Below are 15,279 nucleotides of genomic sequence, written 5' to 3'. Positions count from 1 at the left end.
ACTTGTGGTCCTGTTTCCAGATCCTCTAATCTGCTTATCAAGGAAGAGAATAAAGGCCCATACCCTGATATTGGGGAAACTGTGTTTCATGTTGCCTGTAATGGTGGGCAGAGAGAATACAGGAGATTTGCCTTGGACTCCAAAGACTATGCTAGGTGTTTACGGATGCTAGGAAAAAAAGCACAGCTTTCACATTAAAGAATTTGGAATCTGTGTTGGGGATGCAGGTAGCGGGTGGGCAAGCAGCCCTCTGTAAAATGTTATCAAAGAGGCAACATAGCACAGTGAGTAAAAATAACAATCTGAAGCTCGTCTGCTAGGATTTCATTCTCTGACTTCCATCACTTACTAGCTGTGTGTCTTTGAGAAAGTTACTTTACCTCTCTGTGCTTCAGTGTTTTCACCCATAAAGTGGGTTTTACAAAAATGTCTACCTCTTGGGATTGTTGGGAAGATTAATGACTTAACATGAGTACTTGAGACAGTACCTGCTACAAAGTCAGTGGTACTTAAAATGTTTGCCAATATTTCTATTCCCCAATCTGTTATCTGTGGATTTGAAATGTTTCTCAAAGCTAAAGCTATAAAATGTGAATGGAGGTTTAGGAACCACTGAGGTTGTGGTGATGGTGCTTTGAAGCCAGAAAAAGTGCTTGTGAGATGGAAGAGTAAAGAATAAGAGAGAAGCTATTGTGGGGGCCCAAGGCTGGACTTGTAGGCTAAGACTAGCCTGTGGGGTGGGGACAGGGCAGCTGAGAGGTCTGGGGCATTTCTGGGGCTTGAGGAGCTGCTTGGGGCCTCGGGTTGAGGGTGAGGGAATGCCATGATGAGATGAGAGAGATGGCAAAGGAAGACTGTGGGTGGGGGTACCTGTGTCTGGGTGTGGGTGGCCTCACAAGAAGCAGTTCTGACTAGACCCCTGTTTGGAGCTGGAATTGGGTAAAATTTCGAAAGAGATGAAATCTATTCTTGGCATTTCATCTCCAAGAGCTCTTCTCCTCTCTTGCTTCATGTAAAGTACCTTCCCACTGCCTTAAAATACTGGCCCCCCAAGCCAAGCCTTCCTCCTCCCACTGCTCCACAGCCTGAAACTTTTCACTTAACCCACCAGCCCCCTAACAGAATTCCCATCATTTGAGTGCAGGCTCAGATGTCAATCAGACTCGGGAGGAAAGCTAACAGAGTGGAACTAATCTCTCACTAACAAAATTACTGAGAGCCATGGATTGTTCCCTAAAGCCCCTGGCTTTTAAAAATAAAATACTTGTTAACTTGAATGTTTAATCTAGGAATTCTTAACTCAGGAGCTGGTGGGGTAGCATGAGTGGGTTGCAGGCCTTTGATAATCATCACTGTGAATGATTAGTAAAAGGGGTCTGTGACCCCTAAAATGTTAAGGACCATTTGCTTTAACCTGTCTTAGCTGAGGCAGTGTAACAAAGTAAAATGTAAGCATTCGGGTTAGTTGGAAATAAATATTTTTCAATGGGGTAAGCTAGTGGTTTGCATGTGTTTGTGTGCGTGCCTGCAGATGAACATATGTGTGTGTGTCCAAATTTATTTCTTTTTCAATTTTGGAACCATAGATTTTTCTTCAGTGCTTTGATTCATTGCTTTCCTCCCACCAACATAGCCCCTGTGGTAGATTCAACTGGGGGTTCAGATCTGAGTGTTGGGCAGAACGGGGTGGCTGAGGCGGCTGTAACCCGGTTGTAGGGTCTGGAATCTGCTTAATCATGGGTTTCTGACATACTTCATGCTCTTCCCCACTAGGACAGGAAGTTCTTACTTCCATAACACATTATCATCACCAAGGAAGTGAGCACATATTTTCCACAGCTCCCATCCTCCTCTTCCCTCCCCCATTTCCTATTGCTGTCTGCCTTCCCCATCCACTCTCCCAGAATGCTTCACTTTGCCATAATGAGATGCTCAGCTGCCATGCAGCCACCAACAACCGGAGATGGATGGGGTCTCCTGTACTGCCCTGAGAGGGATGTTAGAAAGACACTGTATTCATGGTAGCAGGCTAGAGAAGGCAAGGAGAAATTAAGAGCCTGACAATACACAGAAGCCATTATCCAAATAAAATGATTATTCTTTCTGTCCAGCCCCTGCTAGCTGGAGTAATTGAAACAATGCTATATTTATGAAAAACACCATAAAGGTCATGCATTGTTTAGACTCAGTTGGAAAATTGCACCTTCTGAGATCAAATTTAATGCAGCATCATTAGGACTTGATTAGCTCAATGCAGAATAAGGTGAAAGTACTCAATTCAGAGAAGAACATGTGGTAATGAATGAATACATTTTTATTCAAATACTTTGTTAATTCCCTAGGCAGGTGTGATTTCCATAAAGTAAAAGGTCCTGAGTAAAAAGGAAAAGAGTCGGTTTAAGAATTCTATGGCTGTACTGGAATAAAATATTAGCAAAAAGACTTGCTAATGCTACCCTGATAGTGATGTGTTAAGAAATCTTAGAAGTTAGAAATAATTTACAAATAAATATTTTCTCTATATCCAAGAGAGGCAAAAAAATCATTGCTAAATGAAATTAAAACTGAAACACAGATGTCAAATATAATTGGAAAATTCTTAGCTTTTCTGAGAGATTTCTAAGATGGCTCCTTCATGAGGAAAGAAATCAGGATTTTCTAGAAAATTTAAAAGTATAGGGCCAGGCGCTATTGCTCATACCTGCAATCCCAGCACTTTGAGAGGCTTGAGGCGGGCAGATCACTTGAAGTCAGGAGTTAGAGACCAGCCTGACCAACATGGTGAAAACCCGTCTCTACTAAAAATACAAAATTAGCCGGGCATGGTGGCACACACATGTAGTCCCAGCTACACGATGAGCCACAAGGATCACTTGAACTCAGGAGATGGAGATTGCAGTGAGCCAAGATCATGCCACTGCACTCCAGCCTGGGTTCTCAGTGATATATCAAAGTCGAGAATTTATAACATTCAGCAGAGCTTCATTAGACACTCTGAATAAATAATCTCATTTGCTGTGGGGATAAGGTCAAAAGGGTAAAATAAATAAGAATTTAGTAACCTGGATGTAATCCTTCTGACCCATACTTTTCATTATATAGATCTATAAAAGGAGCCTGAGTGGCTAGATGTTCATCCCTAAAAAGAGGCCTGGTTTCACTTTATTTATTTATTTATTTATTTGAGGCAGGGTCTCATTCTGTCACCCAGGCTGGAGTGCAGTGGCGTGATCTCAGCTCACTGCAGCTTCCACCCATAGGGCTCAAGGGATCCTCCCACCTCAGCCACGTGAGTAGCTAGGATTACAGGCAGCTGCCACCACACCCAGATAATTTTGCATTTTTTTGTAGAGATAGGGTCTCCCTGTGTTGGCCCAGACTGGTATCAAACTCTTGGGCTCAAGTGATCCACCCACCTCAGCCTCCGAAAGTGCTAGGGTTTCAGGCATGAGCCACCATGCCCAGCCTGATTTCACTATCTTTTGAGAGCACGTTAACATCCATATTATTGTATCCTTATAAATAATCTCTGAGGTATATAGGGGCATATATTAACCTGATTAAAAAGAGAAGGAACTGGCCAGGTGCGGTGGCTCATGCCTGTAATCTCAGCACTTTGGGAGCTGAGGCGGGCAGATCACCTGAGGTCAGGAGTTTGAGACCATCCTGGCCAACATGGCAAAACCCCGTCTCTACTAAAAACACAAAAATTAGTCGGGTGTGGTGGCGTGTGCCTGTAATCCCAGCTACTTGAGAGGCTGAGGCAGGAGAATCACTTGAACCCAGGAGGCAGAGGTTGCAGTGAATGGAGATCCCACCACTGCACTCCAGCCTGGGTGACAGAGTGAGACTCCGTCTCAAAAGAGACAGAGAGAGAGAGAGAAAAGGAAGGAAGAAGGGAAGGAGAGAAGGAGGGAATGAGGGAGGGAAGGAAGGAAGGAAGGAAGGAAGGAAGGAGAAGGAAGGAAGGAAGGAAGGAAGGAAGGAAGGAAGGAAGGAGGGAAGGAAAGAAAGAAAGAAAGAAAAGAAGGAAAGGAAGAAAGAAAGAAAGAAACTAAAGCCCAACACAGGAATATTAAAAACATGGAGTCTGGCTACTTAGGGGCACGTTTACTTATTAGCTGGGTGGCAAGTTACCGAAGCTCTTGAAGCTTCAGTTAACTTACCTGTAGATTGGGGATACTATTAGTTATTAGTACTCCACTGTGTTGTTGTGAAGTTAAGTAGATTAGTTTACCAGTACAGTACTATTAGAGTAGTGCCCGTCACATAGGAAGCATTAAGAAAGAAGTTGTTATCACTTGGGACAGCAAATTCAGTTGGTCATATTTGGAGAAAGAAAACTATCCTGCCCTCTATGGATAAATTCTCCTTTTGGAGGGGTTTATTTTCATTTCCAAATACTGGAAACCCACCTAGCCTGACATTTTATTACTAAAGGCGTTCTGCCAACTCTCTCACTGTAATCTAAGGCCAAATTAATTCCTCTCTGTCCTGTGTTCTTTCTTATTCTCTTTAAATCTTACCAGGGACACATTTATCTGTCTGTGCAGGCCCAATTTATTTTCAGTCTCAAGGACTATGCTATTCTTCCTCCTACTCCCAATCCCAACACATGCAGGAAAAGCATGCTACAGTGGGCTTAGCAGAATTTAGGGGAAAGCTTAACATTTGATTGAAGAGCTCTGCTGTTTTTTTTCTCTTACTAGACTTCTCCATATCACATTCTAATCTAGGCTTAGGGCATTTCAAAATATATCTGATTAAAATTAATATTGTATGACTAATAAAATAGAAAAATTCCAATTAAATTAGGTATCATTAACATGGAGTAACTTGCTTCAATATTACCTTAAAGCGGTAACTGGGTGAAATGAAATGGCATAAAGACTGCATCTCCAAATATCTCTACCCATCACAGTCCCAAGATATTCAATTATTAATTTTTTCCTCCAGGGATTCAAATATAAATGTACAGAAGTATAACATTATTATCTCAGTAAACCTCTCCATGGGGATCATGTTCTTTGGGAATACTACAAATGAGAAAAAAAAAGTGAAGTATTGAATTACATATTGAAAAAAATCCTGAATGAAATACATAAAAAAGAAGGCAACATTTCAACCATGAAGCAGACTTGTATTAGATTGGCATAGTAACTTTCAGATGGGAAGGGAGAGTAGTTTACCTATCTTTGGAATTTGAAGCTTTGATATTAGACAGTGTGGTACAGGGGAAAGAGTTGAGAAACCTGAATTTAAGCCCTATTTTGTTATCAACTAGCCAAGTGACTCAGATTAAACATTTAACTCCTTTGGACGTCAAGTCTCATATTTTTAAAATGAAGATGTTGGATTTGATAATCACCAAGGTTCCTATCCAGATCTAAAATTTCATGTACAGTAAACATTCATTTTAAGGGGTATGGTTAACCAGTGCCTACCACAATATTTGAAAGCATTGTACTAGGTGCTAGGCAAGTAAAAAGATAACTATAACAAGTTTCCTGATATCAGAGGTTTATATGGTGTGGATTATTTAAATGACCAGGTAATATTTGCAGAGCATTATGTAATCATTTTATTATACTTCGTAAAACGTGGGGGCAGTGAGGGTCAGCCGACTAGGAATGAGCTTTGCCTCTCAATCCTTAGGCTATAGCTGACTCTTTATAAAGATCTGGGTAAATTACCTCTAAGTCTGTTTTCTACTTGAAAATAATCATACTGACTCAACTGAAAGCAATGTTGAGAAATAACAGAGGTTGTACATTCTATAAATTTTTATGGACACCATGCATATGCCAGGCCAGTGTTGGGAGCTGGGGCAAAGCAGCCGACCCATCCTTCATCTAGCTTAACTCTTATACACATTATTATAAAGTATGCTGCAAATAAATTAATAGAGCAAATGACTAGCTATAATTAATTGTGGGCTTATTGTAATTTAGAGGTGTCACGAAGGAAGCCCTTTTCTGTGCAAAATAACATGTGTCTCAGTCTTTGAAGTACCATAGTAAACGGTAAAAAAAAAATCATAAATATTACACACACAAAAGATTTGAAACTTGTATTAAATGACATATAATTTATTATTTCCTAGATGTAGATTAAGCTGAAACATAAATAGAATAAAGAATGCAGGAGCAGCTTCCCTGCTCAGAGTAAGGGCGGATATTCTTACTGCTAGATCTGCCCAACAAGCAATCCCCTATCTCAGAGTCCAGAGGTACCTACCCATCACTGTGGGGCCCCGCTGAGGTACTGTCATGATAAAGGTGATCAATAAGGATGTTCTATGAGAGATTCTTGTCTTGCGAAAGAACCTGAAGCAAATAATAAATAACTTCAGGTACAGTTCTGAGATTCCATAAAGTGATTCATAAATGTTTGAATGATAAAAATATTATATAAATAGTATTATAAGGATGTAATTTATTAAAGAGAAATTAGCGATTAAGATGGAGGGAGCATTTTACCGTGGGACACAGAAACTGGTTTGTCTGAGCCCCTTCCAAATAGCATAACATTTGTGTCCTGATTTAAAATCTAAATTTCAGAGCCTCGAAACCCAAAAGCCTGGGCTGTAGAAATCTAAAACCAAAAAGACCGTGCGTTCTGTTACCTGTGATTTGTGGTGTCACCTACTCTTTGAGGCTCCCAGATGGCCCAGGGCCTTAGGATATGGGGATGCCTTGTAGGTGTGTTGTTGTTGGAGTTGGTGGCTGGGATGAGGGTGGAGGCAGGGTAGGGTGGGGGTGGGTTGGGGTGGGGGGAATCCTCCGTTAATATCTCGAAATATTGTTCTGTTACCATAATGCGGTGTGATAAGTTAGTTTCAAGTATTGAAAAATCAGGGAAGAACTCATGGAAATGGTGCGAATTCTTGACTTAGGGTCAGAAGAATTCACCAAAATTAACGTCTCCCTCTGCCAAATAACAGCCAGTTTCAATTTCTGGACGGCCTCTCCGCGGGAGTGACAGGTTTTCTTAGATGCTGCCGGGGGTCTTTCACGGGCTGGTGGTCTGCCCCCTGGACTCGTCCATGTGTTAGGCTCAGTCCGCAGCTCAGAGCGCGGCCCTGTATTTCTGTCTGATGTCTGAGGCATACAGATGTGTGTGACGGACAATGCTCGTGGCATTCGAAGCCTCTTTAACAGACATTAGTGACTAGAGGAAAGAAGTGTGCGAACTCTGCGAAACAAGTGTGCGGACTCTGGAAAAGAAGTACATTTCGAAAGTGGGGAGAGGATGGATCTTCGTAGGAGAAATGGAAATTTGCTCCCCACCAGAAGGTTTGCTGGAAATTAAGACGCGGCAATTCTTAATCCAGTTTCCTGCGGTAGGAAACAGCTGACAAGAGAAGTCCCAGTCCGAGTTCGGCGCGAACTGGACAAGTGTCGTGGGACAAGTGGCGGGAGACCCGGCCGCGTCGCGCCGGGCGCTAGGGACGGACGCATTTCCCTACTTCCAGCAGCGGGTACGAGCCGCCCCCAACTGCGCTGCGCTGCTCTATTCTTTGGGAAACACTTCGCGTGCTTTGTTTCAGACGCCGACCCACCTTTCTTGGTGGGTCTCCAGCTCCACCAATCCCGCCCGCCACTGGGCGGGGTTTCAGGGTCAAGGTGGACCAATTTCCCAGCTTCGCCCCTACACGCGCTCTCGGACCCCTGGGGGTGACTGACAGCAGCCGGGCCCAACCCGCTGCTCCGGAGCATGGCCTCCGCCAGGGGCGTTACGGAGACATGGCCCCAGGACCAATCGTATTGGCCCGTGGGGGGCGGGGCCTCGTTGCCAGCTCCAGACCAGCGCTATGGGCACTCCTTTTGTCAAATGAGAGACGCAGCAGGGCGGCCCCTGAGCCGCGGTTTAGCCAATGGAGAAGGCGAGATGGGCGGGCTGGGAGTGCCCGGCGGCGGGTCCTCAGCTTCGAGCCGAGGTGCAGTGAGCTGGTGGGGGGACCGCGAGGCGAGCGCGGAAGCCTGGGCGGCGAGCCGGGTGTGAGCTGCCTGAAAATGCACTCGGATGCCGCCGCTGTCAGTGAGTAGCAGAGAGCCAGCCAGCGGGCCGGTGCCGGGCGCTGCCAAACTCGCCACTCGGCTCCCGCAGTCCCCGCCCCACGCCTCGGGTCCCGAAACGCGCCGGGAGCCCCTGCCTGGGAACCACCCCTTCCCCTCCCGGGGCCGGGGCGGGCGGTGACGCTGCGGGCGGCGTGGGGCGGGGGCGGGCGTGGGGGGAAGGGACCGGCCTGCGGGGAGGGCGGAGGTGAGGGGGGTGGGGACTGGCTCTCTTTCAGTGTTGGGGGAAGGGAGGGCTGGACGTGCGATGAAGGGCCGAGATCGGAGTGTCCGGGGTGCATGGAGGTGGAGGCAGCGTTGGGCTGTAGCGGGCAGGACCGGGGATGTGGGGGGGTGGCACCGGCGGGGAGAGGGAGGGAGCGAGCAGGGCACATGGGTGAGGATTTCCAAAGGGCTGAGCGGTGCGGGCGGCTCCGTGAGAAAGGCGGGTGAGTGCGAGGGGGGCGCGGGGGCGGGGACAATAGGAAGAAGGGCTGGTTGGCGGGGGGGTGGGGGGGCGGCGAACAATGGGGTGGGGGAATGGGGGCAGCGGCCGAGCGGGGCAGGAGGGCGGGCGACTGGACGAGGGCTGATGTAACGGGAAAGCGAGGTGGTGGGAGGGACTGGGGTGTAATGGTAGTTGGGGAGTCCGGCGGGGCGGGAGGGGCGTTGGAAGGGCGGTGGGTAACGGAGAGTGGTGGGAGTGGAAGATGTTGGGGTAAAGAGATGGGGCAGGTGTGGAAGGGTAGGGCGATTGGGAGGAAGAGGAGAAAAAGGTGGGGAGGATTTGGGGTGGCAGAGTGGGGGCAGGGGTAGAGAATATGAAATGGGGGTGAGGAGCTAGTCGGGGAGGAAGGGGAGGTGGGGCGGAGTTGGGCAGGAGGACTGTCACGTCCAGATTCGGTCCGGAGCCGGGCTAAGGGGGTGTCAGACTGTGCTTAGGGGAGGTGCTTCCTCTCCCTGTCGAGGCAGGGTCCCTTGAAGGGGGGAGTCCAAGCTTCTGGGTGCGGAGAGAGGAGGGGGCGGGGCTGAGGTGGAGGAGACGGGGTAAGTGCCCTAAGGTTGGAACTGGCCGTGGTTCCCCCCGGACGGCGGGAAGCGAGGTCAGCGCTGGCGCGGGCTCCGGCAGCGGGACTAGGAGGCGGGGCAGGGGTGCGGGCTGCGGGGTTTCAGCAGCGGGAGCCGGAGGGGTCGGGCCCTGAAGGCCGGGTCGGGGGCTTGGCGCCGGGGAGGTGTGGGGGTCCCTGGCAGTCCGTGGGTTTGGTAGTCTGTGACGCAGTTGTCTAATTTCTGGCTATCAGGTGTGGGGGTTGGTGCCATGGAACCCGCTTCCTTAGAGGGATGGCCGGGCCCTAGGCCGCGCCCCACGCCCGGGGGGCGCGACTTCTCCCAGGCGTGCTGGGAGGGCGCTTGAGGGGTTTCCTTTAGGGTTTGTCTCCAGTCAACGGGTGTGAAGGGGAAAGGCGGTCCCGCGGAATTCTGGGACTTGTAGTCGCGGCCGCGCCCGGCGGCGGTTGGGTTGGGTGCACGTGGGTAACTGTGGAAACGGGTCCCGGCATGCAGCGCGCCCTTGGAGCCTTCCTGCTCGGCGAACTCGTGCTTTATTCCCCGGCCAGCTCCTGCGTGCTCTCGGGAGGCGGTTGAGTTCCCAGGGACGGAGCGACTCCCCAGCCCTTCTCCCTTGGGAGAGGGAGAGCCCACGCCAGGCGCAGCCCTCTTCACACTTAGGTTCTTGGTCCCCAAGTGAATTTCCCCCTGCATTTTGTGGCCTTACTTGTGGAATAAATGCTTGGTCTTGAACCATCATGCGCACGGGTTGTGGGAAAACATTCAAGAAGCAACACAATGTAAAGCAGCCTTTAGAATGGTGTATTTAATTTTGGCATCCAGTGTGTGTAAGCACTGGGTTCCAGCATTCCCTTACATAAATATGAGAACACAGTGGAGGTACACGTAACCCTTGTAACGATAATATAAACTATGTGTTGGTATTTCTTGGGGTGTTTGAAAAAATAACTGTCTTGAAATGAGTGATGGAGGTGGGTTAGTGGAATTTAGGGTGGAAATGTGAAGGTGAGCAAAGGTAATATGTGACGTCTTCAATTTTCGAAGAAGCTTGGAAAGCAAATGAGAATAGAAGAAAACTGTAAAAAGTGGAGAACCATAAGACTTTTTTTGTTTGCTTGTTTTATTATTAGCTGCAGGCTGCAATTCCTTCTCTCCTTAATACTAGAAACCTTCCTCTCCATAAGTAGACTCCCTAAACGTCACATCCTTCACCAGTTCCCTTTACTGTTTACAGGAAAGGGACTCCAGAATCTGTAATGTAGAAGGCTAAGGTTAATGCAGAGATGATAGATTTTTGTATGTAATATATAAGGTATTATGAAGCTACTTGCAACATAGTCATTAGAAGAATATTGTAATTTTTCTGATGATAAAAATATTACCAAGAAGTCCTAAGATTTGTAAACCTTTTGGTGTGGTTACAAACATACTGAACTTGGATACTTGATTGTTTGATGGTTCTTTTCATGATGAGTGAAAAATTGGGCAATGTGTGTGGTGTTCTTGTGGAGATCATTTATATCTATCTGTCGTATTTTACTTAATCGTGTGGTGAAATATCCAGGAAACTCTTGGTAATATAAAAATATGTACAAAAATGTGCACTTAACTCTGGAATTTTTTCTTGCAGAGGGTAAAGTGATGAGGTTGAAAAACATGCAAGAGCTATAATTGTCTTCAAAATGGTGTTTTTAAAGAAAATATGAAGCTAGTCATAGCTTTCTCTTTTTCTTTTGTTCTATTATATCCCAAAGGGCAGGTGCTTTTTATACACATATAGCCCACCTCCCTCCATTCCCCAAAGCCCTAGGCTCCTACACACTTTCTGCTCTGGTTTTTAGGTTCCTTTTTGATTTTTGGCGCTTGGGGAGGTCCTTTATTTTCTTGTGAACCTAGCTGTGCATTTAAACAGATGTTTCTTACACGTTATCCAGAATTTTTGACTGTTTTATATTAAGAAGGATTTTTAGGTAATCTTGTCTGTAACATTGCCAGGAAAGAAGGCCTGCCTCATTTTCTCTTAGTGGACTTCACTCTCTTCTTCCTCTGTTCTTAACTCTATGTACCCCTACTGGCACTTAATCGTGTTTTTTCAAACTTTATCATTGTCTCCTTTTCTGTTTTTATGTTAAGTTCTCCCAGCAGCTCTTCTTGGCTTATTACCTTCTTCCTGGCTACAGGTTTACATTATTATCTCAATCATCATCTGCTAATTATAACTAATAATTAATAGCTAATAATCCTGCTAACTTAGCAGTATAAAAATCAACCTGTGAGAAACTGACCTCATGATGATCTCTTGTATCAGTTAGGATGCCTTTGCCAATACAATGCTCAAATTAATGGCTTAATTAATAGGGCTTATTATTGTTCGGTAGCAAGAAACCTAGAAGTAGTTGGTTCTAAAGCTGGTGCAGTGGCTTAATGATGTCATTAAGGATCTAGGTTCTGCATCTTTTTCTTCTTCTATTAGTGTTTTAGCTTTTATTCCTCAGGCTCATTTGCCTCATGTTTGCAGTATGGTTGCTGTAGCACCAGACATCATGCCTGGATTGGAAAGCAGGGAAGGAAGGTGCATATTTCCTTATAACTCCCTGTTAACAGAGAAGTCTTTTGCAGAAACTCACTTTGGAGAGTTCCATTTCAGTGTCATTGGATTGAACTGATCTCATGCCACTGCTAGGTGTGAGGAAGGCTGACACAGTGAATGTCTGGCATTTACCAGCATCTCTTGTAAGATATGGCCTTTCGTAGGGTGGAAGAAGGGTGAGAAGAATGCGCTGGGTTGGCAACTTGCAGGTTATATCCCTGAACCAGCTACTTTGGCCAGCTGTCTCTGGCTTGGTCTCAACCTTTATGTTGATTTATTTTCTGCCTTATTCTAAAAGAATTAGGGGTGACTTGCTAAATATAGATAAAATCCTGTCAAGAGAAGAAAAATTTATATATAGACTTGTAAGGTACACAGAAACACTTGCCATATGTTAGAAATATTTGGCACTGAGCTTCTTAATAGTCAAAGAAGAGAACAAAACTAATAAATTTTATTCATTTGGTAAATGAAGCTGCAGTAATTTTAATAACCCACACTGAAATCCTGGACATTTCTTATCCTCTTCTTCCCTGGTCAGTGGCAAGGAGAGATTGCATCTCTTCCCATGCCCAGCCTCTCTTTCCCATACCTATTGCCATGGCCTTATGTCTGAGACAGCCTTTCTTACAGTGTTATAATAACCAGCAATACATTTTTCTTTCTTTTTTGTTTTTTTTTTTTTAGAGGTTGGGTCTTGTTATGTTGCCTAGGCTGGACTCAAACTCTGGGCTTCAGGGGTCCTTCCACCTCAGTCTGTGAGTAGCTGAGGTTATAGGTGCACGCCACTGCACCCGGCTCCAGCTGCCCTCAGTGCTGCTGTTTTAGAATTTTTCTTTACTGTGCTCCCTCTCTAGCAGACTCTCCTTTCATGGAATCTCTGAAGCAATGCTTCCTTCTGTTACTCAGTTTTATGTTACATAACAATAGCTGCTTGTTTACTTTTATTTCCCCTGCCCAATTAGATTATTACCTTTTTGAGATCTGGGACCATGTCTTACCTAGTATCCACTTTAGCATCTAGCATGATGCCTTGCATAGCTACCCAAATATGTATTGAATTGAACTTAAATGATCAACTATTGAATAACTTGTGCATTATCTAGAAAAATTAATTCTTCCTGCTGCTGTTGTCTTTCATTATCTTTAGATTTTTCTTCAAGGAACACAAGCTTTCACCTATTCATTCTTTGCATTTTTTAGACAAAGTCAGTTGTATGCAAACTAATTTAATATTTCTTTTTCAAACATGCAGATATCAGTTTTAGAGAATGTGGCATGGAGAAATTCTCAAGGAAAGAGTAAAATGCTGGTGATGTGCTGAGGGAACAGAAGGAGTGTTTGTGAATGTGCACACGTCCGTTTCTGGTCTCTCGTGTCAGCGTTCTACCTGCAGAAGGTTAAGGCAGCATTAACAGGTCTGATGTTAAGGGGCCTAGAGTGTTTGTCCTTTTCCCTTCTTTTTGTTTTATATCCATATTCTGGTCCTAAGGATTTATTTCTTAAGTTAACAATATAGTGAGATCACTGAAAGTCTTTCTTCAGATTTACAGAGTAAAATTTTCTTTGATGAATCTGACATAAATGCTGGTAAATTTTTATAGTTGGTCAACTCGAATTGGTATTAATTCTTCTCATAGCTTGCTTTTTTTCTTTTGAAATTTACATTAGGAGAAGTACCTCTTGAGAAGTATTCTAAGCAGAACATGTATTTTAAAATGTGTTTTAAGAAGGAAAACATTGAAATGCATTTTAAATAGAATTAGGTATTTTAACAATTATTGTGTGACAGTTTTAGATGTAGCAAAGTATCTGCTACTTCAGGTTTGAATTGCTTTTAATCAGAAAATGCTGTTAATGAGTTATGTTCAATCTAGGAAGATAGGCTTGTCATTTGTAACTAATGTACTGAATAAAACACTAGATATGAAAAAGACCCCTGCCCTCTTCAAATAGCATTACCTGTGGTATGATTTATTTTAGTTCTGCCTTCGAGGATTTTTTTTTCCTTGTGAAATTTTTTGCTGGCCTGTATCAGTAGATTTGCAGAGACGGGGAGTAATCCATTTGTGCTTCTCCCCCTGCCCCACCACCACAATTGTTGGCTTTTAACATATGTCATCTTAGGCCTCCTCCATATTAGTTTATGATTAGTGTCTGTAATGGACACTGTCAGTCCATTGACTCTTGGTCTGATTGGAGAATTCTTACCCTAGCAGGCAGATCTTCTCAGACACACTCGCCTGAGACTGTGAACCTGAGGCTGGAGGCAAGGAAAGAAGAGTAGCCCATGTGGCCATTTTCTGGGGGGATGCACAGTGGTGGCTGCTGTGCTGCTTCTAGAGGCAAGGTCTAGTTGTTGCTGCAATGATGATGCAGTCTGCTGTGTGCCCTTAGGCATTGTTATGGCCAGGGGGAGATTCTGTGAACTAATAGCCGCCTCCCCTTTTTTTAAATCACTTTTCTGTTTAAATTAGCTAGAATTAGTTTCTGATGCTCTCAACTAAGAATTCTGATACTTCAGCATCCAGACTTCTCACTGTCGCTGGTCAGATACGTGGTAGAAGCCCTTGTGAAGAGCAGTGATGTATCTTTTTCATCCTGGCTGCCTGTACATTCTGGTCAGAGGTGACCCAGAGGACTGGAGGAGGGCACAGTCAATATCAGCTGTGGGTCGTGGGAGCTGTGTTTGCTGGTGGTCAGGCAGGACTCCCGAACCACACACTAGCCCAGCCCACTGGGTCTCATCATGTGCCACTCTTTACTGCTGCTTTTTCCTAATTCTTTGTCCCCCAAAAGTTGGGATGCCTAGGAGCTAATACATAACTCCTTGTGCATTTTTTTTTTGGCTCTGATGTGGGAATATTAGCTACAGAAATATGTGTGTGTGCGTGTGTGTGTGTGTGCGTGTTTTAGTGGAATGTTTATTTTGTTTAGCCAAAAATTACATCTGATGTACCAAATACCCCATGTATTATAAAATTATACTCATTTTAAGTGTTGTTTGGTGAATTTACTAAAGATATAGAACATTTCATTACCCCAAAAGTTCCCTTGTGTCCCCTTGTAGTCAGTGCTTCTCCTCCTGCCCCACTACCACAATTGTTGGCTTTTAACATATGTTACCTTAGGCCTCCTCCATATTAGTTGATGATTTGTCACTTTGCTGTTCCTGAGGATATTACAGTATAATAAAGGCATGATAAATCTCTCGTTTTTACTGAACTATGAAATCCAAAGAAAAGCTATCAGTGCTGTATAAATTATCAGTCTGATAAATAATACTTTGCCGCACGGAAGTGTCTTGAGTTAGATGACTTGTTCTGGTGAGCGGCTTTCCAGTGGATGGCTTTTCTGGCTTCTCTGTGGCCTGTAGACATGCAGGGCTCGGGTTTTCTCCCTGGATGTGATGATGTCTTTTAATTGTTATCTGGGTCAGGTTGGGAGGCAAGAAAGCCAAAATGGCTGAATTCAAATCCTTGCTCTGTCATCTCCTAGCCAAGGGACTGGAGTAGAGTTACCCAGCTGCTCTGTGTGCGCTTCAGAGCCCTCATGCCTAAAAAT

At 44.9% G+C, this 15,279-nt stretch overlaps 1 protein-coding gene across 1 annotated transcript in view; it reads left to right on the top strand.

Moving 5' to 3' along the window:
- The first annotated feature begins 8,342 nt into the window (after nucleotides 1-8,342).
- DCUN1D4 (defective in cullin neddylation 1 domain containing 4) overlaps nucleotides 8,343-15,279 on the top strand; it is a 73,167-nt gene continuing 66,230 nt past the window's right edge. Inside the window, 2 exon segments of the mRNA XM_008953924.5 lie at nucleotides 8,343-8,443; nucleotides 8,445-8,506. Coding sequence (XP_008952172.2) covers nucleotides 8,358-8,443; nucleotides 8,445-8,506 — 148 coding nt within the window. The 5' untranslated portion in view covers nucleotides 8,343-8,357.

Source organism: Pan paniscus, chromosome 3 (assembly GCF_029289425.2).
Source record: "Pan paniscus chromosome 3, NHGRI_mPanPan1-v2.0_pri, whole genome shotgun sequence".
Taxonomy (NCBI): Eukaryota; Metazoa; Chordata; class Mammalia; order Primates; family Hominidae; genus Pan; species Pan paniscus.
Note: the sequence above shows the minus strand (reverse complement) of the source record. Positions and strands in the feature narration are given on the sequence as shown.